Source organism: Corapipo altera, unplaced genomic scaffold (assembly GCF_003945725.1).
Source record: "Corapipo altera isolate COAL_440 unplaced genomic scaffold, ASM394572v1 22b, whole genome shotgun sequence".
NCBI lineage: Eukaryota > Metazoa > Chordata > Aves > Passeriformes > Pipridae > Corapipo > Corapipo altera.
This window is the reverse complement of record NW_020884876.1, coordinates 20,551,466-20,575,124: the sequence shown is the minus strand read 5'-3', so window position 1 is coordinate 20,575,124 and position 23,659 is coordinate 20,551,466. Positions and strand designations below refer to the sequence as shown.

The 23,659-nt window shown below is 48.0% G+C and overlaps 1 protein-coding gene across 4 annotated transcripts; it reads right to left on the bottom strand.

Moving 5' to 3' along the window:
- Positions 1 to 798: 798 nt before the first annotated feature.
- On the bottom strand, positions 799 to 8,337 carry HOPX (HOP homeobox). 4 transcript variants are annotated; one of them, XM_027635435.1, is made up of 3 exons: positions 8,090 to 8,337; positions 3,387 to 3,562; positions 799 to 1,051 (listed from the first exon to the last, which is right to left on the bottom strand). In XM_027635435.1, the coding sequence occupies exons 2-3, from the start codon at positions 3,528 to 3,530 to the stop codon at positions 974 to 976; spliced, it is 222 nt and encodes a 73-aa protein (XP_027491236.1). In that variant the 5' UTR covers positions 3,531 to 3,562; positions 8,090 to 8,337; the 3' UTR covers positions 799 to 973. The 4 variants fall into 4 exon arrangements, with proteins under 4 accessions (XP_027491236.1, XP_027491235.1, XP_027491234.1 ...); XM_027635434.1 differs by lacking the exon at positions 8,090 to 8,337 and adding an exon at positions 5,061 to 5,191; XM_027635433.1 differs by lacking the exon at positions 8,090 to 8,337 and adding an exon at positions 3,851 to 3,956.
- Between the last annotated feature and the right edge of the window lie 15,322 nt (positions 8,338 to 23,659).

Sequence of the window (23,659 nt, the reverse complement as noted above, 5' to 3'; positions counted from 1 at the left end):
GCACAACTGCATTCCTCAGGCTTGAGAATGGCCAAGAGGAGGCTGGAGTCTGCCCCCTACACCCCTCACCCTGTGGGAGAACCCCAGCAGCACCAGCCCCTGCCACCTCAGGGCTGGTGTGCATGGGGCTGTATGGGCTGCTGTGCAGGGACCCATGGGCATCCTAGAAGATGAGGTTGCCCATGTCTGTGGGCTGTCCCTGTGGCAAGAGGGAAAACCCACAGTGGCCACTGAGGCCATCTTGGAGAAATGCTGCCCTCCCAGAGGAAGGAGTCTGCCTCCTGCCATTAGGGCAGGGAACACAAGCGGGGACATAACACAGCTCCTCCCATCAAAAAAACATTGGGTTTTTTTATTATTGCATTGGGGGGAAAAAAACCTCAACCTACTAGTTCCTTCTCTTTGTTGACCTTTAACAGAAAGGTAAAAAAGGCATTCAAGGAGGGCTTGGCTTGATCTGATTATGGTGTAGGCACTTGGTTTGCCAAGATCCAGAGCTGACTCTGGCATCTTGAGCTAAACAAGGTCACCTGAACAACACATCTGGTTTCCCAGGTGCCCTGCTCTCTGGATTATCTCTACCTTAAAGCTAGTACACATATTTTGCCTATGGGGATTGTAAGGAAAATGAATCTTGATTTCCTCCTTCTATATTTGAACATGTTTCATGGCAGCTTTCCTGCAAGCCTGGGACAAGAGCATGAGATTGCCTTGTCCTGTGCAGCTGGTGTTAATGGGTTGGAATCACTAGACAGGTTACCAGCCATCAAAAGCTGTATACACACACACATACATATATATATATATATAATGTTCTTTTTTTGGTTATGTACATGTTAAATAAAACTTATGTTAAATAGCAGAGTATTACTTTGTATTGCAAAACCTATTGCAACAGAAGAACCCCAGCAAAACCCACTCTGAAGAGCTTCACCATCATTTATAGGAGGCATGGAGATCAGAGCAGCATCCTCTAGTCCCTGACAGACCCGCTTTCTGAGGGCAGCCCTTCAGACTTCCTCCACTCTGCCAGGCGCTGCTTGAACCATTTCTGGAGAGAAAGAACAGAGCAGGGGTTGAGTGCACTGGGCTGAGCGAACCCTCCAAATAACTTTTCTAAAGGTGCAGATGTGGTCAGCACATGGGACCAGGCAAGGGAAACTCATGGTACTGCTTCTTGCAGCAAGGCACTGTACTGTTCCCAGGCAGTATGGACAGTTGCTCCTGACCAAACAGTCTTGTTAAACTACATGTGCACATCTTTCAAACTCATTTCTCTTGCTCACTTCAGACTTTGACAGCATGGCTGACTTCTTATTTTATTGCTGTGAGTCCAGGGTTTTCTTGCAAACAGAATAAGAGATTGGCTAAGGAGCTGGATGATGTCTGTTTAAATGATTGGAGCAGTGAAACAAACACTTTCAAAACTGACAGGAATCAAAAGCTGAACTGCTTCAGAAAGGATCAGAGGGACAGCACAGTGGCTCTCAACAAATTTAAGAACAAATAGATTTTAAAAATTGTTTAAGAATTATCTTAGTCTTCAAGCAATATACACGTCTATGTTCTTCTTTAGTAACTTAGCATCTGTAAGCCAAATTCAAGAGCTGCTGATGCCATTTCAGCACAGCCACAATTTAAAATATTAGATAAAATGCATCTGGTTAAAGCCACACTACCTAAGAAGAAAAGTAAGAAAAGAGATATAACTCATATGCCGGAAGCACAGCTCAGCCTTTTGTTTGGCAATGTGCCCGTGATTCCTTTTGTCGCAGCTCATCTTGTTGCTATATTTGTTCATGACTATTTTTGAAGCTATTATGGTCCATAATGATACAACCACAGTGCTCTGTACAAGTGTCTCTTGCACTCACACTGCCTTGGACCACATCCAGTCAGATGATCGACAGCCTAGCTTCCTCCCAAAAATGTCACTTTCTGTCCTAAACCATCATCTCCGGTTGACTCAGTACCTCTTTGCATCTCATTTTTACTGAATTTTTTATTAAAATGGCTGCTATTTCTAGCTGATAAAGCACTCCAGATGTCAGGAGCAATGATTCTCTGTGTTATGCGCAGTGCAGGCACTTTGCAGCTCACCATCCCAACCTTGATCCTGTTCCTAATGTGACCTTTATCTCCAGATCTCTAGGAGCACCCTCAACTTGTGGAAAAAGAGGGCTATCAGGGAAGATTTTAAGATATGTGGGCATATCTTAAAACATATATGACCTGTTTTTACAACTTGCTTTAGGAAAAAAAAAATGGAACAGTGCCATTTCTAAGGAGAAAAAGGTATTTTAGGGGTACTGCCTCCTTGCTGCCTCAAATAAGCAGTGATACCTGCCTGTCACCAAAGCACAGTAGAGGAGGGGTCCCCTTTTCCGCTCCAGCCAAGGACTATCAATGCAATGGATGCTGTACCAGCATCCTTCCCTGGGACAGGCTAAATGCTAACACTGCTTGCTTGCTCTTATATCATTTTGGCTTTGCTGAGGGAAAGCCAGGCTTGGCAGCTCTCTGCAAACTGCTGCTAACTTTCCAATGTGTTGGATTTCTTTTCTACACCCATCAATGCTGCTATGAGTCTAGTATACACCTAAAACACTTGCATCAAAATGAGCTGCACCGCAATCTGAAGGAATTGGGAAGGAGCCGTTTGCTTCAGAAGCCTGTGGTAGCCTGCAGGTAGGCAGATGGAGCACAGGGCTTGGTGGAATTCCCAGACAGTGGCAACCTGTCCCTGTGAAGGGTTATTTGGAGGCCTCTGTGTCTCCTGGAGAGGCTCACAGACTTGCCTGACATCTGGGCTTGGAGAATCTGGGGTATCTAATTGCAGTGAGAGGGAGTATGCCCAGCCTGAGCGTGTCCCACAGCACATCCTGCAGGTGTTGTATCTATCCGGTATCTGTTTTTAAATGACTGTAGTTTCTTCAGACCATGAAGTCAGCAGTGGTTTGGGTACCCAAGACTATCAGAAATGGGTTGGAAGAACAGCATGCATGGATTGTATATTCGGGGCAGGAACATACGGGGTGCAGGGAGCATGTGGGTTACAGGGATGTGCTGTGTTGCAGTAGAGCTTTGTGGGTGCAGTGTGGGGCTAGGGGTGTGCTGGGGGTTACAGAGGTGCAGAGGAGATTGTGGGTGCAGCATGGGGTGCAGTGAGCAATGCGGGGATGGGACACAGAGGAGTGCAGAGCACGTTGGGGGGAGCATGAGAGGTGCAGGGGCTGCTGTAGAAAGCCTGTGAGGGGACAGACAGATACAGATGTATAATGGAGAGACCAGGACAGGACAGGCAGGAGATGCAGGGAGAGTGTATGGGGCATAGAGGCATGCAGAGTGTGCAGGCTGGAGCCAGGGGAGGGGGGGCATACACTCACCAGGGTCTGCTCCTCAGAGAGTCCAGTCTCAGCTGCGATGAGGCACAGTGTAGTGGGGTCAGGATGCTTGTTCACCTTGCAGAAGTTGTACTCCAGGATCTCCAGCTGCTCCTCAGTGGGAGTCACTGGCTTTTCTGTGGCCATCTTCTCCTGGGGCAGGGCTATGGCGCCAGGCACTGCAGAGAGGGGCCAGTGTCATTGCTCAAGCTGGAAGTGGTCAGTGGGGCCACACTTGCTGAGCCCCAGATTTGCCATCCCTGTCCCCACCAGCTCCCCCCTCCGCAGTGGCCTCTGGCTGTGGCAGGGCACAACTCCCTTCCCAAAGACATGCCACAACTCCCTTCCCAAAGACATGCCACAGAGCTCAGCTGGGAGTGCCAACCCCTCAGCCTCCCAGCAACTCCTGCCTTAGTTTCCTTACTACAGCAACCGCACGCCAACAGTGCCCAGCTGAGCTGTCTCACCATTCTTAGCTGGCAGGAAACTGCAGGCTGCTCAGCGCTCTCCTGGTGCTGTATTTATAGCCAGCGTGACTCCCATGGGGACGATTCCTGTTTACAGCCGTATTTAGGCCTGGGCGTCACTTAGGAGTGATGTCACAGCAATGGGAATGTTCAGGGGGGTAATTTAAAGACATTAGTTAAAAAACATTATTTATGCTCTGGGTGAAGGGACAATATCTGGTATCCAGCCTAAGGGGTTGGTTTGTTTTTTTCCTTACTTTCCAGTGATCAGGAAAGTTTGTGCAAGGGAATCACAAACCAGAGAATGCAGAATCTTTTGGGAGCATGGTCTCTGACGCAGCAATCCCCCTATTTCCCCTCCTGATCATGTCCTGGTTCTCTTAGCAGCGTGACCAGACATCACAGAAAGCTGGTGATGAGTGGGTGAGCTGCTTTGTTTTTACTAATATTTAATGTTATCATGCATGGGCATAAACAGTTAGTCCTACTACTGCTGAGCATCACAGAACTATTTGTTTGGTTTTTGGTGTATAAGTGAATGATCAGTCCTCAGAGGACTGCACCCCATGCATATCTGTTGCCCAGGCACTCACTGCCTTTCGCTGTGGTCAGTGTTAGGTGTTCCCAGCAATGGCAGAAACAAGAAGCCCATATTGCCCTCCAGAGTAACATTTGTCCCACTTGTGCTTTGCATAAATCTCTGGAAGGCTTAGCCCAAAAGCACAAGCAAAACAAGTAAGTCCCACACGTCTCTTCTGCTGGGCTTCAGGTTTGCTCCTGTGTGGCAGAGGGTCGAGCTTGCCAATTCAGTTAACTAAGACACAAGGCGTTGTCCCCACAAAGCATGCAGAAGTCCCTTGATGCTGAATCATTTTGGTGTTTTCGAAACCAGGCTGTGGGGTGTTGGTGGGGGAGGAGCTGGATGCAAAAATGTGGCCTTTCTTGATCTGCTCTCCTGCTGTCCAAGTTGCCTGGCCCATCTCTGTCAGGTGGGCTGGTTGGTATTGCTGGCTCTCCAGTGCTGCCAGGAGCCCTTGGCCCACCTTGAGACTCCTCTGGGCCATCCACTGCAGACTTGCCCTGCCTCCACACTGCAGTCCAGCTTCTCCTTTCCTTTGGCTCTGGGATGTAACCCAGGCACCTCCATCATGCTGCACCTGTACTGAATAGTTTTAAACCCAAACACTTTCTTGGCTGACTGATAACTCACCTGGGTACCCCGGGATACTGAATGCCCCAGGGCTTTCACTTGCTGACAGAACTTCTAGGATGGAGCTCAGCTTTAAAACTGTTTTGCAGCTTTCAAAGAGCCAGCTCTGCTGTTCATGAGAGTCTGGAGAGATCCTCTTCTTTGAGCTTTACCTCATAAAGCAAAGGCCCTCCTGAACCTAGTCTGCAGAAGCTGCTTTGACTAACAAAAGAATCCTTTGGCATTTGAGTAGGGGCATATAAATAGACCAGGGCTGGTTGTGAAACAGCCCACTCTGCTTGAGTCACTCGATAAATACTGATTGTAACATAGTGGTTGCGAAAGGTTGCAGCACCTCTGAGTGTGATGGAGTGCTGGTAGACAGTATCATCCACTAGCCCTGGATGGACTGGTGAAAGCCCGGCTTTAACCCCAGGTACTGCAAGCCAAGCTGGCCTTATCTACAGAGAGTTGCAGCTGCCTGGGCTTTCTTAGGGTCAGCTCAGTTCAGAGGCATCCATATAGGAAGGGAGCAGCCAAAAATCAATTCCTCATGCATGTGAGGTAGTGGGGGTCTGCTGAATGCTGCTCACCTACTTTGGGCATTTGGAGACCTCTGGAAAAGATGCAGGGGGAGAAGGAGGTCCCCTGGACTTCAGGTGCTGCTCTCCAGCACCGTGGCTGCCAGGCTCTCCATGAAGTCAAAGTGCAGATGAGGCCAAGCTTAAGCCACAAGTCCTGCCTCTCCTCCTTGATCAGCACTCTACTGAGCTACCTGCCCTTCTCCTAGAAAGCGCAGCCACCACAGGGCTCCTCATCACCTCTGGATCATAAATCCAGAGCTTGTGCCACCAGCAGCAACATGTCTTGGCGATTCATAAATCATTGTTTGCCGCCTGCTGCATTAATATACATTAATGTGAGTGCATTGATTTGCATAGGGAGCATGTGCCTCAACTTTCATGTTTCAGCTGCACAGCTGTTTCTGTTTATCTCCAAGTTCCTGAGGCATTTCCCCGTAGGACACAGTGTCTTCTACCTGCTGGCAGCCCAGGGTGCTCCAGCATGCATAATGTGATGCCCAATGGCTTTTCCTTGTCTCCCCTCTAACCCTGCTCTGGAAGGACAACTGTTCCTACCTCTCAAGGCTGTGAGGTGGCTTTCAGGAAAAGGCCAAAACCCTGGGGCTCCTGGAGGGCTCTACAGGTCTCCCTACATCACTCCACTAAGTCCTGGAGGCTTTCAAGAGCCATGTGGCCCCTGTGCAACACGCAGCATCCAGCATTTAGCACCTCTTGGGTGCTAAAAATTGATGTATACAACACAACTTGAAGGTACCAGGAATGCCTAAATGCCCTGATTGGCCCTACCTGGACCACTTCTCACCTGCCTTCTATTTAAATGGAGGCTCATTTAAGCCCAGGCCTGCAGCCTGGCCTTCAGGCTGCCTGGGACCTCTTCCCTGTACAGAAAAGGTACAAATGTCTTGCTTATACTTCTTTAAGCCCAGCAGAAAGATGGAGACTCAGCTGTTTGGCTTAGCTGCTGAAAATCACCGCTGCTCACTGCTTCTTTCTCCCTAAAGTTTTGAAGGCATTGGAAAAAAATGGTTTTTTTCAGTGCAAAGGATGTTAACCATCTATTTGGCTTTCAGAAAGGCTGTGGGGCTGCAGTTGTCATTCAGCTCTGTGAACAGTCCCCTGAGAGCTGTGTGTCAGGGGTTTACTCATACAGGCAGAAATGACAATGCCAGATGCACTGTCACAGTGAAACCACCACAGCTTTGGTGACACCTGCTCTGTCCTCAGTCAAGCTAAAAACCCCTGGGGAATTCACACTTGGCTCTGACTATCTTGGTTTTAGGTGGAGCAGTGTAAGAGCAGAAGCTTGCAAGGGGTTCAGCGGTTGCCTGTGCTGTGGGCGGCTCCAGCCAGCCTTGCTGTGTACATGACAGCACCTGGTGCACTTAGTGTGGCTGATAGGGCATTGAAGTGGACCTCCAGAGCAATTTTGGAGTGAGCAGACAAAAGGTAATGGCCAATGGACACAAGTTGCAGCAAGAGAAAGTCTTACTAGGTAGGTAGATAGATAGATATTATACTACCCGTGTCCTGTGGTTGTATCCAGCTCCTCAGAAACACCCCAAGTTACTAGCAGGACTCCTAGCTCTGGCCTGAAATGGGAGAGGACATCCCTCTGTCTCCCAGCATGCTTGTTCAGCACTGCTAGTGCAGTCAGCATTTATTATCCTGGCAGAAATCTGCTGCTTTTCCAGAAAAGACATGATCTCTGTTTGCTCAGCTTTGCTTTTTTGAACAGTAGTCACAATAGCTGGCTGGCTGTGTAACTTTCTACCAATTTACTGCACCCAGAGCCCCTGGAAATCTCTCTGAGCAGTAGCTCCTGCCAAGGTGATGGGGCCCCCATAGCCCCTGTTGGGTTTCTTGCCCCCTTCCCCAGTGCTCCCACTGTCAGGGCTGGGATGCAACTGGAGGCATCTGCATCTGATTTTAGCCTGCAGCTATTTCCTGCCACTGCAGGGATCAAAATAGCAGTTCTCAATGCAAACGAGCCCTCTAACCCTGCCTTGCTCTGCTGCAGAGCCATGTCTTGTCCTGAGCTTTGCTTGGCCTCTTGCTGTGGGGTGGCTGTGGATAACATCAGCCAGCATGGTGCACAGGATAAGGTGGGACACAGGCTTTAAAAATAAACCGGATCCTGCCATAAATAAGGAAAACCCACCTGTCATGCATCCGGTAAACCACCCGTTGAGCCTTTTAGAAGATAATATCGGATGGGAACAAAGCAAACAGCACAGCAGCTGCTGCAGCAGAGGTAGGTCCCCGTGGCAGCTCCCGCCTGGGGTCTCTGCCTGCCTGTGCGCCCCTTGCCCTGCCCCGGCAATGAAGCTTTCTCACTCAGCCCGGCTGGGTGCAGCTCCAACCTTCGCAGCACCAATACTCACAGGGCAGCTCCTCCCTTCATCACCCACCTCCCCATCCCCAACAGCAAATCCACTCCAGCACCCCTAGCTCAAAACATGTGCTTACCTGGAGCTGGCAGGGACCAGAAGTGTGTAAAACAAGAACCCCGCAGGTCCTTGGGTGACTGCTTAAGTATCTGCGTGTGTGTGTGACAGGCGGGGACCTGAAAAACCTGCCGCAAATCACAGGAGCTCCCGGGATCCACAGCCACTCTCTGGGCTGGTAATTCAGGTTTGGCATCCACTCTCCTTGGCAGGGCTCAACGCATGGTTGTACGCGCTGCGGGGCTCTCGGACGGGTGGCACCGGCAGCCGTCGGGGCTCGTCCCGCCACTCTCCGGGCTGATGGACACCGTCCTAAGGGCCCCGGGCGAGGGCTGCTGGGGCTGTTTCCTGCAGGGGTACAGGAAGGGTGAAGGCGGGGTGCGGCGGAAACTGCGCTGAGCCGTTCGTTCATCTGCACTCCCTGTCCTGCTCGGCCGGGATGGGTCCCGCTCCCCTGCCGCGGGGAGCCCCGCTCCTGGCTTTGCTGGTGGAGTACGGTGGCGCTCACTCCTTTGCAGGGCTGGCTTCTGATCTCACTTCAGTCTCTTGCAAATGATGTGTCCAGGTTTAACATTCCTGACTCTGCTGTCACTTTGGTCAGCCGTGTGATCCCGCCAGGCTGGGTGTAGGGGCAGGACTGGCCCTGGATCTGACCTGCTGCTGCAGCCCAAGTGCCCTCCAGAGGCATGGGACAGGAGCCTGGCTGGGAATGGGGAGGAGGGTAGAGCATCCTTTTCTGCCAAAGACCAATACTCTCCTCGGTTAAAGTGCCCCGGAGCCTTCAGTTCCCACTGGGGTGATCTGGAAGCATTAGACAGCATCTTAAAAAGAGGCAGCTTGTCGGGTGGGGTGCAGTGGGGAGGGGCTGATTTTCTCTCAGCTTATCGACAGCTGGAAGAAGATGCTGGAAAATCAGAGAGGCTGGAGAAAGGGCTCATGAAAAATTGAGTATGAGTTGCAATGGCTGAGATTATCTGCCAGAGCAAAATGCAAACTGGCACAGGATGAAAAAAGCTGTGGAGCTGGCTGGAGCCAGGGCCAGGGAGCCCTGCCCCTGGGGAGAAGTGGCTGGAGAAACACAAGAAACCTGCCATATGTTTAGCAATGAGCCAAGACCATCCCAAAGAGATTTTTAATGTTGGGGGAAACGTGGGCCAAGACAAGGGGATTGCAAAGACATCTGTGCCGAAGAGCAGGCAGACCTGTGCCAATTTTCCTGGCAGGATGACATTTATGAAACAAGAGTGCTTTTGCTACAGGGATAGCTTCACTGCCTGATAAAGCAAGTGAAGAGAAGTCTTTTGGAGAAGACTTGATCCTGCATGCCCTGGGCAGGCACCTGGCCAAGGAATTACGTCCTGTTTATCACAGGTGTTAAGCAACAGGAACATGGGTAGCAATGGGTGCAGACAGGCAGGTTGGAAGATGTGTCCGACGGGATGGCTCCAGCAGCCATGGCTGGGGGACATCAGGGTGCATTCAAGGAGGCTGGAGCAGACCCCTGCAGCAGGAGTCAGCCCTGGATTTCAAACCCAGTGTGGGAAAATCCAGGTAGAGGTCCTGAACTGCATTCTGTCCCGTGCTTGGGGGAGCTCCAGTGGATATTGCTACTTACCTGCCCCATGCCCATGCTCTGCTCTGGCATCTGCTCTTGGCTAACCTTGGAGACAGGATAGATGGGAAAATACTCTGCCCAGAAACATTTTCCTATGTTTGTATGCTGTCTTTTATTTTTTTCCATGCATGTGCCCCGAGCATTGCAAAATGTGAGTAACCTGGCCCACAGGAACAGGATGGACTCCTCTCTTCCCTTGTTTATTACTGTCAACAGAAAGAAAGTCTTTAATGTGGAAAATCCCTTTTCCCTTAGCCTATGAACCCAGCCCAGTTTTGCACTGGGAGCACTGGCAGTGATGTGTTTCAGGCTGAGACACACCACTGAAATGTCTTCAGAGGTGCTGGAAGTCCTGAAGTGGTGACAGTGCGAAAGTCACATCATGAATCTGCCCACATGTGGCTGGCACATGCTAATGCTTTCCTGATCTTTTCTGAAATATTTTAGGCCCCATTTCTCCTCCTGGGAGAGAGTCAAAGTACTGCTGGAGTTTATGCCTCACCTGGTATGAAGTGATCCTGTCCCCAGAGGATGTCCCTTTGTCAGCAGAATTAGAAACAAAATGCAGGGTGCATCCAGGCCCATCACAGAGAATTTTTCCTGACTGGGGAAGAAGTACAGTTGTTGTGATGTGCATTTGACAGTCTTGCAAGATACTATGGCATTGCAGGGAGGAGTTGACAGCTGCAGCCTGCATTCAGCACCCCACTCCTCTGGACCCCTCTTGCAGAGGCTTGAATATCATCCATGTTGCTCCATGGCAACATGCTGGCTGCAGTCACTTTGGGGGGAGCATTGGACATACAGCTTATGGCTATCCTGGCCCAAATATTGTCCCCCTAAAGCTGCCTGGAGACAGAATGGAAAAAAGATGAAAAGTAGAGGGGGGAAGCAACTCGTCAGGCCATCAGGATAGAATGGGATATAATTTAGCTTTTCTAAATTCATATTGCCTCCTTTTCATGCATCTGTCTCTCTTGAATTTTGCCATGTTTTCTTTCCTGAAAATGAGGCTTAGTACCAGCACCTCTTGTCTAGGCATTAAGCAAGATTTCTTTCTTTTTCTAATTGTGTGAATTAAAAAATGTGTGCTTTCCAGAGACTCCACCCCAACCCAACTGTCAGACAGAGAGGAAAACCTTCGTTTCTCCCTCTGAACATACCAGTGCAAAGGAGAATCTCAAAAGCCATCTTCTGTTTTGTTTTTCAGTGTCTTTTTTCCTGGTGTGCTCGGGTTTTCTGGCTACTAATCAAAAAAATGTGGCTGGAAACAAGGCTTTACTGAATTTTTTGGCTTCTGTTCAGTCAGAGAAGAGTTTCCTAACCAGCCAGTACTCACTTACAGGACAACTCTTGCAGTAAATCAGATGAGATTTCTACCTGCATATGCCTCTTGCCCCAGAACAGCGTAAGAAATCAATTGCTCTTCAGGTTGCAGCTAACAATTGCCTTTGATATCCCAAAACACAAGAACCTGACTGAATCATTGATCTATCTTCTGATCAGTTTTTCCCTAGGAGAGCAGCAACACTAGCTGCAGCCCAAGAGTCAGCAGCATGCAGTGCTCACTCAGACCATGCTCCGGGCAGGGGGAAGAGGAGGTGGGCACAGGTGGCCCCTTGCTGCTGGAGCTGGGCTGCCTGTTGCCCACTCGGCTTCAGCAACTGCTTCTCCTGCACTCTCCTTCATGCATTTTCCTTTTTTTTTAGTGGGCAGGGTTCAGCCTGTCTCTCCTCAGCATTAGAACAGATCCAGGCCAGATAGATACTAATCAGATGTGACTTCCAGTAAGATCCCTGCCTTTACTTTGTGGGATACAGTCGTGTGGATGGAAACTGCAATGTTTTATTATTCCTTCAGTTGTTCCAATACTTCTCAGAGAACAGTGTCATCTCATTGGTATTTCCATGTGCAATCTCTGCCTGGGGTACAGTCTTTCTTCCTACTCTCCCTCTTACTAACCAGATTGTTTTGAAGTGACTAAACCAGGAGCTGATACATGCAGTTCCTTGCCAGGAGGATTTACAACAGCACTGCCATTGCTTGTGGGCAGAGCGTGCCCCAGCATGCAGAGACAGCCAGCAGGGCATCCCACGTGTGAGCCACCTGATGTGCCTAGCCCAGGGAAACATGGGATCCAGCACTGGGGAGAGGCAGGGAGGAGGGCAGAGTAGACATGCAGAACTGCTTTCTACCCTGGAAGTGCCAGAGGTATGCGAAGGGGAGCGAGTGCCCTTCCATAGATTTGGATGGCCATGCGTTTGCGAGGGAGCAAATCAGGGAGTTGAGATAAGAACAGTTTAATACTCGAAACAAAGTAAAATATAATGATGATATTAAAATATAACTGCAACTAATCAATAAATAGTAATAATGATAACAATGATAATGAAAAAAACACAAACAAGAAAAATAAGTGATGCACAATACTATTGCTCACCACATGTTGACCAATGCCCAGTATTCTGAAATCTGTTCTGAATCTCTAGGCTGAAGCTGCCTGGTTTTGGAAGTCCTGACTGAAATATTTCAGTGTTCAAATACTTCAAGGTCAAAGGAGGGACTTCATCCTTCCCCAGAGCAGGGATGAGCTCTCCCCAAACACTTGCCTGCCACCAACACGGCCCTCTCAGTTGCAAGCAGGCATGCTATCCTGAAGCCCTGCTTCAAGGCTCCTAGTGGGTTGAGCACAGTTGCTGACAATCCCCTGGCTGCCATGGAGCCCAGCCACTTTCCTCAGCCTTCACCGTGAGGGACAATGATCATCTTTTCCCCTGTGCTGTCCCATGCCAGGCAGCCCATGGGTGCTGTGAGGGGCAGGCAGGGAGTCCCTGGCTGCAGGGGGGGCCTGGCCATTGCACCCACCTTGCAGCAGCAGTGCCGTGCAGCCAGCCCTGTGCTTTCCATCGGAGCAGTTTGGGTGGGTGGGAGAGGGCCTTGGTCGGTGCCTACTGAGAGGTGACCCTGGTGCCACCAGCTGCTGGGGCATTGCCACAGGTGATGAACAGGATGGGTCATCTCCATGTGACACACACCACAGCTCCTGTGGCACCTCTGGTACCCCATGGCAGTGGCAGGTGACCAGGATGACTTGCAGAGTGACAGTGAACAGGGATGGGATGTAATGGAGACTAGCCCTCTGCTCCAGCTGCTCTGTTGGGTGTCAGGGAGTGGCTTCAGGGGCCCTGTGCAATAAACTTTAAAAATGTTTTCCCCTTTAAGAGCCTGGTTGCTAAAGAGGGTTCCTGGGAAGCTAGCACTGACAAGGTGTCACAGCTACCTGGGTGCCAGCTGCCAACAGTCTTCTCTGCACAGCTGGCCATGGGGATGGTGGGTGAACACAACAGAGGCACTTACAGCTGGCTTCCTCATTGCTCTGACAGCCTCACCACCCCAGGGAATGGGTCACCCACCGTGGGATATCCCCTGCTCCTGGGAGCACCCTCCTGCTCCAACTTTAGGGGCTGGGGCACTCCACTGTGAGTGTCGGTGTGTGTCTAGTCTGTCCGGCAGGGAGGCTCCAGGATGGAGGAGGATGCTCCTTGCCATCTCTCAGGATACAGTGACTGGACTGGTGGCTGGCGATGCTTTCCAGGGAGCAGAGTGCAGTGCAGTGTTGCACAGGCCAGCAGCTGGAGAGTGCTCAACCCATGGGAGAGTCCAGCAGGCTGAAACAAGCACAAACATCCTAGCAAACCTGAGCTAACAAAGCCGTGCCTGTGCTGCTGCCTAAGGAAGTCCCATTCTTGTTGCAGCATGTGTTTTTGCTCCTTGTCCTGCTGGAGGGAAGCGGTTTGGGGGACACCAGAGGCTGGAGGTGCCAGTTCCCATCAGCAGTGAGATCAGGTTCTGGAGGCTTACTGCCAAGCTGAGGCTGTTTGAGGGAGGAGGCCTTCTGGCACTGGTGGGAGATTGCCTTTTTGTTACTCCGAGTGTCTATGTGCCCATCTCTTGACTGGCTGGTACTACATATACAATCAGTGTATCTGGCTTCTCTGGGTGGGTTTTTCTCCTTTCTTCAACAACTGTTTCTTATCTCAAGCCTAGTCCTCGCTAATGTGATCTTCTCCAGAGAGGGTTTTATGTAGGGCTATGTCTCCTGTTTCTTAAGCCTATGGCCTGGCCACAGGAATCCCTGCTTAGTGGGGTGGGCACAGTGGGGCTGAGCTGAGAGAGCCTACTGGAAAGCTGTGTCCTGCTTTCCAGGAACCATGTTGTTCCTGCTGTCCAGAACTGGCCTGTATGCATGGCAAGGGAACACTGGACCAGACTGTCAGGGGTTTCCTGCTTCCCTTGAAATACACTTCACTTGGCAGATATTCTTTCAGCAAGATACTAAAGATTCTAGCCTCTGCTGCCCGTTCAGCTGTTGTACACATAGACATGGATTTGCTGGCATGTGAGGCTGAGCTGGCTTTAAAGTAGGTGTCTGTAAAGGTAGTCTTGAGTTTTCATGCCTTGATTGCTCCCAACTTGATTTCTCTTCCTCCCTCACCCTCCATTGTTGGATTGTGGCACTAGGAAACCTCTGCCAAGAGCAAAGGAGGGACAAATTTGCAACAGCCAGGGTGACAGGATTTGTCCAGAGCATCTTACTTCTGTGCTGCAGCATCCTCTCTGTGCTAGATCTGTGCACAGCTTCAAAAGAAACAGTTCATGGCAGTGCTGCAGGGCACTTCCATGTGCTCTGAACCTTCTCTGGCCTAGGAGAAAGCAGAGTTAAAGGAGTTCTCTCTGGCTAAAAATGCCACTTCACTGACCCTCATTTAGCAGCCTGGAAGGACCATGAATTCTGGAAGAGAAGGAGCAAGTGGCTAGAAGGGGCTGAAGTGTTCCAGCATCAGCAATCCTGGATTGCATCTGCTTGTCCTTAACTTGTCACTTCATTCTCTCTTCCTCAGTGCCAGCAAAGAAGGTCACTGCAGCTCACAGAATCACAGAATCTACTGAGTTAGAAGGGACCCACAAGGATCATTGAGTCCAAATCTTAGCCTGGCACAGGACCATCCCCAGGAGTCACACTATGTGTCCTACAGTATCACCCAAACACTTCTTGAGCTCTGTCAGGCTTGGTGCTGTGACTACTTCCTTGAGGCGTCTGTTCCAGCACCCAAACACCCTCTAGGTGAAGAATCTTTTTCTAGTATCCAACCTAAATCTCCCCTGACACAACTTCAGGCCATTCCTTTGGGTTCTGTCACCTGTCACCACGGACAAAAGATCAGTGTCTACCCCCAGTCTTCTCCTCACTAGGAACGTTTAGATTGCAATGAGGTCTCCCTCAGTCTCCTCTCCTCCAGGCTGAACAGACCAAGAGCCCTCAACTGCTCCTCATACGGCTTCCCCTCAAGGCCCTTCACCATGTTTGTTGCCCTCCTTTGGATGCTCTCTAAGAGCTTAATATCTGTCATGATGCCCAAAACTGCACACAATATTCAAGGTGAGGCTGCTCCAGTGGAGAGCAGAGCAGGACAATCTCCTCCCTCAACAAGCTAGTAATGACAACAAGCCTGATGCCCCCCAGGACACAGTTGGCCCTCTTGGCTGCCAGGGTACTGCTGACTCATATTCAACTTGCCGTTGATCAGGACCCCCAGGTCCCTTTCCATGACACTGCTTTCCAGCATCTCATTCCCCAGTCTGTATGTACATCCAGGGTTGCCCCATCCCAGGTGTAGAATCTGACACTTCCTCTTGTTGAACTTCATATGGTTGGTGATTGCCCACCTCTTTTAATTTGTCGAGGTCTCTCTGCAGGGCCTCCCTGTCTTCAAGGGAGTCAACAGCTCCTCACAGTTTCGTGTCAGCTGCAAATCTGCTTAGCATCCTTTCCACTCCTGTGTCCAAGTCATTTATGAAGATGTTGAAGAGCACAGGGCCCAAGATGGAGCCCTGTGAAACCCCACTAGTGACAGGTCACCAGTCTGAGATTACCCCGTTCAGTATTACCCTTAGTGCTCGAACCATGAGCCAATTGTTCACCTACCACACGATGTGTGCTGGACATTTTGTCCAGAAGGATCCTGTGTGTATTTCACCCTGGTGTAGAGCTCAAGAGTGAACTCTGGAGCTTGGCCACATTTATCCTAGTATTCACAGCAATATGCTTCTCAACCCTCTTGGGACTCAGAAATTGTTTGCACAGCTAGAGAGCAAACCTGCATACCTGAGGAAGAGTTGTGCCACATCATTATTTCCTGTGATGGCCAGGGTCCTCCAGGAGAACTTGTCCAATTGAGTACTGCTGATCATTTTCTGTGTTGCGGTTTAACCCCAGCCTGCAACTAAGTACCATGAAGCTGCTTGCTCACTCCTTCCCCCCCTGCTAGGATGGGGAGGAGAATTACAAAAAAGTTGGAAACTCCTGAGTTGAGATAAGAACAGTTTAATAATTGAAACAAAGTAAAACATAATAATTATAATAAAATATAACAATGCAACTAATAAATCAATAGTAATAATAATAATTGTTATGAAAGAAACCCAAACGAGAAGGACAAGTGACGCACAGTACAATTGCTCATCACATGTTTATGCCCATCTCATTCCCCAGCAGCCCCCCCCCCATCCTTTCTGCCAAGTACTCCATTTGTATAATAAGCACAATACTCTATGGTATGGAATAGCCCTTTGGCTAGTTCAGGTCAGCTGTCCTGACCAAGCTCCCTCCCAGCTCCCTGTGCACCTGCTTGCTGGCAGAGCATGAGAAACTGAGAAGTCCTTGGCTTAGGGTAAGCACTACTGAGCATCAACTAAAACATCTGTCAGTTTGTCATCAACATTATTCTCATACTGAATCCAAAACACACCATTGTGCCAGTTACTAAGAACAAAATGAACTCCAGGATATCCTGATACGCAGTTCTGATATGTGTGGCTGATAAATATATCCCTTTTTTCAGGGATGACTACAGGACCTTCCAAGTCACAAAGTGAAGCCCAAAGATTCATGGTCTGTCTATATTAGTCTGCTGAGGCCTGGATGAACTCTCTGAAGATATGCCTCCCCATATTCCACATTGAACAGCTTTGGACATTGGAGCTGAACTCTTCACCTACCAAGGGGCAATTGCAGTCATCATTCCTCCTGTATGAAAGCCGAAAGGAAACTCCCTTTTGATTGATCCAGGCCTCACATCCCTTGACGACAAGATAAAGACACAGAAGAATGCTTCACCACTGGGATCACTGCTGAGCTTTATAACCAGGCCATAAATTGACCACCTGCTCTCTCTGCTCTGCAGGCTCTCCCTGGTTGCTGGGAGCTCATCACCCACAGCCCTGACAACGCACTGACACTTTCCTGCATGGTCCCAGACACTGCCCAGTCTGGCAGCAGTGTCACCTCTTGGCATTAACTCTTATGGGAAGAGGAAGAAGCAGGGAAGTATTTGTCTAGGTTAGCCCCAAACTAGCAGCTGACTGTAACTGCTCTGCCAGATGCAGACCTTAGGAAAAGTTTTTTCTCTGCATGCCACCTCATCATAAAACATCTCCTCTTGCTACTGAGGTCTCGTTTGCTGAAAAAGACAAGAAGAGGTGTGTATCGAAGCACAGCTCAAATTCCAGAAGTAATTTGTCGAAGCTCCTGGGTTTTACATACAGGCAGGACAGAAAACTGACAACTTCAGATGAAGCAATAGAGTCCCAGAGTGACTTCACTTCTACAGGTGCAACTACTTTATAGGGACTGAATGTTACAATAATCCAGTACGCTAAAGAAACAGGATGGGTACAAGGAGCTCATGTGTGTCTGCTCGTTACTGAGCTGAGGGTGTTATCCCTTCTCCGTGTGATATGTAATTGCTGAGTTAGATCACTGGCTCTGCAGTGGGGTGTCAGCTTGGATGGGTTACCTATTCCTTGCAGCCTGTTTTGGATGTACATGCTGCTTTCAGCCTGGCTACCCAACCCCCTGGCCATGTCCCATGTTACTGATTGCCAGAATGGATCAGGACTCCCGAGTACATCTAAGGGCTGTCACGGGCTCAGTGGCATTCCCACAGCTCAGCTGGGTCACTAGAAATGCCGTTGTGCCAGATCATGGCAAATATGGACAAAATAAAATACACAAGGGGCCAGCTCTGCTCTCTATGCCCAGCATCCTGTTGCTCTGGAAATCTTGGTGACCTGGGAGTAGGACAACACAAATGACTATGTACTCTGCCTGGAGAGACCTGGTGTGAGCTAGGACCTGCTTACAATATGCTGGTTTCTGTCGGATGTTGTTCAGCCCTGCCATTTCTGAAGACCTGGAGACATTCTTGAGTCTCTGAGAGTGCACTATCTGTACTGAATAAAGTAATCTTACTAATCCCTAATGGCTGACTGTTGACCCTAAGCACACATTTTGTGAAGTTTGCACCCAAGAAACTTAAATGCAAGAGATGGGAAATTAAGCAGAAGGTTCAGAGCCATTTTTCTGCTGTGTATGTACACACAGCACTCTGGATAACTTAGGTGCTTTCACATAGTCAGATCTGTCGGGGTGATAACACCCAGCTTTGGGCAGTGCAGGTACTGGTTGCAAAAGCACTAGCCTCTTGCTATTACAAACAAGTGAAGTGGAAATGACCTTTCAAAGTCTCTAGTCCAACCTCCTGCTCCAAGCAGGGCCTTCTAGATCAGGTTGCTTAGGACTGTGAGCAGCAGAATTGTGAACATCTCGAAGAGTGTTGGATCTAGAACTTCCATGAGTCCCTTTTCTAGTATTCCTCATGGGAAACATATTTTTGCTAGTATTTAATCAAATTTTTGCATGTATACAAGAACCCCATTCTAGCACATTATTACTTATGTTTGGATTTTTTGCTTACTGGTGCATGGCAGAGTCTAAAGACAATGTTTATCAGGGGATGATAAATGCTTCTTTCCCTCCTCATGTCCCCAAACACTTGGTTTTCATTCCAGAGTTAAAAATCTCCTTTTCCTCTTCTGACTACTTTTTAAAAGGGTATCCTTCTTCCTCTGTGTAGGAGTGGAAGAAGTCCCCAAAATATGCAGGTTTTTCCTCTCTTTGGGCTCAATCACATAGCAAGAGATGCTCCTAGGAGTTTACAAACACTTATGCCCAGAGTTTAGGAAACCTTTACCTTGGCTGATCCATACAGATGACTTGCTTACTGCCTTCTCCTATTTGACTCTGACATGAATAATATCTAGCTCTTAACTGACAACCAAATATATAGTCAAGTTTTAAACTTTGATTATGGTTCCAAAACCCTACATTCTGCTGGAGAAATTAGCTGTTCATGGCATGGATGGGTGCACTGTTTGACATGTTAAAAACTGGCTGGAGGGCAGGGCTCAGAGTGTGGTGGTGAACGGCGCTACATCCAGTTGTGGTTGATCACTAGTGGGGTTTCCCAAGGCTGAGTGTTGGGGCCAGTCCTGTTTAATATCTTTATCAATGACCTGGACAAGGGGATCAAGTGCACCCTCAGTGCAGGGGGCAAGTTGATAGTCAGAGACAGTACCAGGGACACAACCTGTATTTTGTTTGATTGTCAGGATTTGCATTTAGGAACACAGCTTAGTGGGACTTGGCAGTGTTAGATTTATGGTTGATGATCTTAAAGGTCTTTTCCAACCTAAATGATTCTATGAGTCTTAGTAGATGAACTTAATCACTGATGTAACATCTCATTCACAAGTATTCCAATACACTTTGTGCATTCTAGCTGTATTATGTCTCCTAGCATAAGCTCAGGGAAGGCAGAAACAGTGTGGGGCAAGCATATCCATATATTTACAGAACATCACCTAAACCATAAAAAAAATTTCCCCAAAAAAGCAATGAATCCCATGTAAATGCAAAGTTAATTTTTAGTAATTCACAGACAGAAACAAGCTACTTGTAGTTTCCCAATGCTTACCAGAAGGTAAGAGTATGCATGCAGATAGCTATTGTAGAACAGCCCCAAAGCTTCCTAGAGAACCCACTCCTCTCTTTGACAGATGCTCTTCAAATGGAGATGAATAAAGAGGGCTCACTTCAGGTGTCCATTTACAGATATCTGCAACTTACTGGATATCCAAAATATTTGAAAGGGACTGGCAGATAAGAAAAAGGACTTTCAGGAAATCCAGGCCCTTCCAGGACAGCAGTTTGGGCTTGCTGCAATATCCCACAGAATACACAGAGACACCAGATACTACCAGACAAGTTAAACATTTCAGTCCCAGCCCTATTCTCTGCTCCAGAGCACTTCACAGTAGGGTTTTTCAGCCTCTTTGCCTCAGTCTCTGGGCAAGCCAGAACAGACTAGCTTATGTAGGACCAGTTTTAGGTCAACTCTAAACACTTTTGCATCTAATGTCAGGAAGAAGTATTCAGAACTGCTTAAAAAGTAAAATAAAACACATGGACCAGATTCTCACATAATTTCTCACCAGTTGACAAAAAAGCTCTTAAAAGGATTAATTTTTCCTCAGTGTGAAAGATGAGACACAGTTATAGAGGAAAATTATTTTTGAGGCTATCTATCTAGCTAAGAATGCCCTGTCCAGAAACCTATGCTGCTTCTATAAATGTTTAGGGTTTAAAAAATGAAACAGTGGCTACATGACCAGCTCAAAAATCATAAAGCTGAGATAGAACACAATACAATCCCACACATGGCAGTGAATGCCACAAGTTCATCTATGAGTCATCTGCCCACAGAATAAAATTTTTACAAAACTGAGTACTGTAGAGTCTCCTTCAGTAAACATACTTGGATTCAATGACCAGGAAAAAGAAAGTTAACTTTGCCAAGTAAATGAGATTGATTGTGTACCGGTGACATTAATAATACAGATTCTCCTAACAAAACGTTTATGCATACAAACCATACTGATTTATAAAAAGCTTTTCCTACACCCCGTACTGAGAACACAAAATGAGATTTAAAAGAAAACAAATGCTGCCACCTAGGGAACAAGGTGAGAAATCCACAAATTCAGGCTCTTCGGACTGTCTCCTGTAGGATTCGGGCCACGGCTCTCCCTTCTGCTTTTGCTCATGTTCCTGTGTCACCGAGGACAAATGGAGCAGCGACAGTACTGGCCAAAGCTGCACTGGTATCTACAGGAAGAGGGAATTCTCTCCTGGGTGACTGCGAGTGGGTAGCACCATTGGATACATGTTCTCCAATACACAAGGGTTTTCAATAGCTAACAATATCTTTTGAGCCTTAAACGTTTCAGTGGAAGCACGGTGGGTTTGACACGTTTCTATGATACACAAGACAGCTTCAGGATTCCCTGTGCCGAAAGACTGTGCCAGCAATTCAAGGAGAGATGCTTTCCTCCTTGTTCAAACTAGATATCACTTCTGATGGAGAAAGCCTCCCTATCCTTTAAAGAGTGCCTGAAACAAAGGGGCTGAGCACTTCCAAACTACTCGCAGCTAAGCTGGGAGCTGAAGCCCAGCTGTCCCAGAAAACACACACACAGTGTCTGCTGGGCAACAGCAGACATGAAGTCCAGGAACTTTTTTTTAACATGTGTTTCCTGGCCAAATGTAAAAAAAAATTCCATATGAGGGAGAGTTGGGAATTTAATCAATTAAAAAAGCTCTTCTTGTAGCTCAACCGGGGAAAAAATCATTCATCTGTACATTGTGTTAGCAAAAGCCAGTAAGACATCTTCTGACCTTTGTTTGACCTATATGGATGGCTGCACATTCTCCTCCCAGTCAGATCAGAACTGTGCTGATCCTGTGAAGCTAGAAAATATCATAAAATCCTAATCAATCAAAATATTATCCAGCAACCTGAGCTCAGACAGAAAAGAGATCCTTTCTTGTTTCACAGTCCCCATTCAGCTAGCATAACTCCTTATTAGCTTCATGCACGTGTAATAAGCTAATGAGAAAGCTTACCATAAGGTTGTTGATGTCTCAAGGTTTCAGTAACATCCTTCTATGTTACTGAATTGTGAATTATGTTATGAAGCTGTTATTATTATGTTAATATTATGTTATTATAAGTTATGAAGTTGTGTCAGGGGAGGTTTAAGTTAGATATAAGGAAAAGGTTCTTCCCCCAGAGGGTGTTTGAGCACTGGAACAGGTTCTTGAGGGAAGCAGTCACAGCACCAAGCCTGAAAGAGTTCAAGAAGCATTTGGACAATACTCTCAGCCACATGGCGTGACTCTTGGGGTGTCTTGTGCAGGGCTAATGGTTGAATTTTGATGATCCTTGTGGGTCCCTTCCACCTCAGGATATTCTGTGATTCTACTGATTTTAGCTAGTAAATTTTAATGCCATGAATAGATGCCAGTCAGCACTTTGAGCAATCAAAGTGACATAGGGATTTTAGTGCATCTGGTAAATCAAGCATGGTGATCACCAAATGCCAGTAGGTAGTCCTGTACTAGTCAATTTTAATTTCAAGGAGGCTGGAACTTTTTCAAATCCTGTGCTGTATAATAGTCTCTCTGTTAAAGAGAAATATACTTCTTTGCTACAGCTCGAAATGTACATTTAAACAGTTTGAACCCACTGTAGCCAGTGATGCAAGATTCACAAGCTGCCTTTCCCTCTTTGCCACTTAATTTTGCTGCTCTAACACTGTTATCTAGATGACTTCCTACCTCACCTGTATATAAAATGGACTTCTAACAGCCTCACTGAGGGCAATCGGATTAGGCCATGAGTGAGGACTCTTCATACAGTTAAGCCTTGTAGTAAGGCTTCATAGGAAGGCTTAGATTCCTAGTCTAGAAGTGTGAGTCCTACTCCTCATATGAATAAGATGAACATTGTCCTAAATGTAATTTACAGTTTTTAACTTAAAACAAAAAAATTAAGCCCACCATACTGAAATTCACCATCTTTTTGAGCTATAAAGGTTCATAAACACACGACTGGTGTACATTATTGTTATGTTTCTGGTTTTTTGCTTGCAGACCTCCAGTTGTGTCACACGATGTTCCTCTGTCAAGTGATTAGCCTTTGATTGAAGAAAATGAAAGCAGGCGTGTGCTGGAAGGTAAGGGTAGCTTTGACCCTTTAAAGGAACCATAAGAAAAAAGCATTATTGTTTTTCAAACCCGAAGTCACTGACCTGAGAACGTTCCTCGGGCACAAAGTGTGCTGTACATCCCTGCCTGCCCTGCTGCTCCCCAGCAAAGCCTGACACAGCCCTTGTCTGGGGCCAGCGGTAGAGCAGGTGCTGCTTGGCTTGGATCAAAGGTAGAAGCCACCTGTGCATTACCAAGCACCACAGGGCAACCCAAATACAGTTAATTTCAATCAACATGCAGGAAACAGAAAGGAACAAACCTAAGAAAGGCTATGTGCCCATATTCATGACAAGAGCAAGGAAAGGACCAAACCCCAGGACATGCACACCCTCCCTGCAGGATGGTCCACCAGATCCACTCTGGAATGCACTCTTTTACATTAGTCTTGAGCTTTCTGATTTTGCTTTGATGTTTGCTACAGGAAGTGGCTCTTGGGTGCCAGCCGGGGCAGTGACACTTGCCTCACGGAGCAGAGCCCAGAGGGACAGGGACCTGGATGGCAGTGCATGTCCCCTGCCCATGCCTCCAGCATTCCAAAACAGCCCTTTACTTGCAGCAGAAGCAGAGGGTGCCCGGGTCACTGCCCTCTGCCTGCAGGACCTGCAGGTAGGGAGCCAGGGGCAGAGGTTTGGTACATGTCGGGTCGTCATCACCGGTTTGGTAGCTACCACAGGAAACCCCTCCAGTGGCTCCTCAGGGGCTGTTGGCACCTGTGGGCTCAAAATATCCCAGAAACAAAGAGCACTGCCTTTGTTTCTAACAGAGGTGCTAGGGCCTCCCTGATCCCAGGTGGCGCTGTGGGAATGGCACTGGGTACCCGTTCACTTCCTTCTCCAAACAACTGACTTACTGGTATAGAGTCGGGACATCTCTTTCTTATGAGCCATCTTTCATAAGAAAATAAATTTGGGTTCAGATTATAACTGTACTACGGCTATGTGTATAAACACTAGTTTGATACAGTAACA

Coding starts and splice junctions, on each gene's coding strand:
- HOPX (XM_027635432.1), bottom strand. CDS start 3,853: ATGGTGAGACAGCTCAGCTGGGCACTGTTGGCGTGCGGTTGCTGTA. Junction 3,563..3,807: donor GTTGGCGTGCGGTTGCTGTA/GTAAGGAAACTA, acceptor CCCTCTCTGCAG/TGCCTGGCGCCATAGCCCTG. Junction 1,052..3,386: donor TCTCTGAGGAGCAGACCCTG/GTGAGTGTATGC, acceptor CTTTCTCTCCAG/AAATGGTTCAAGCAGCGCCT.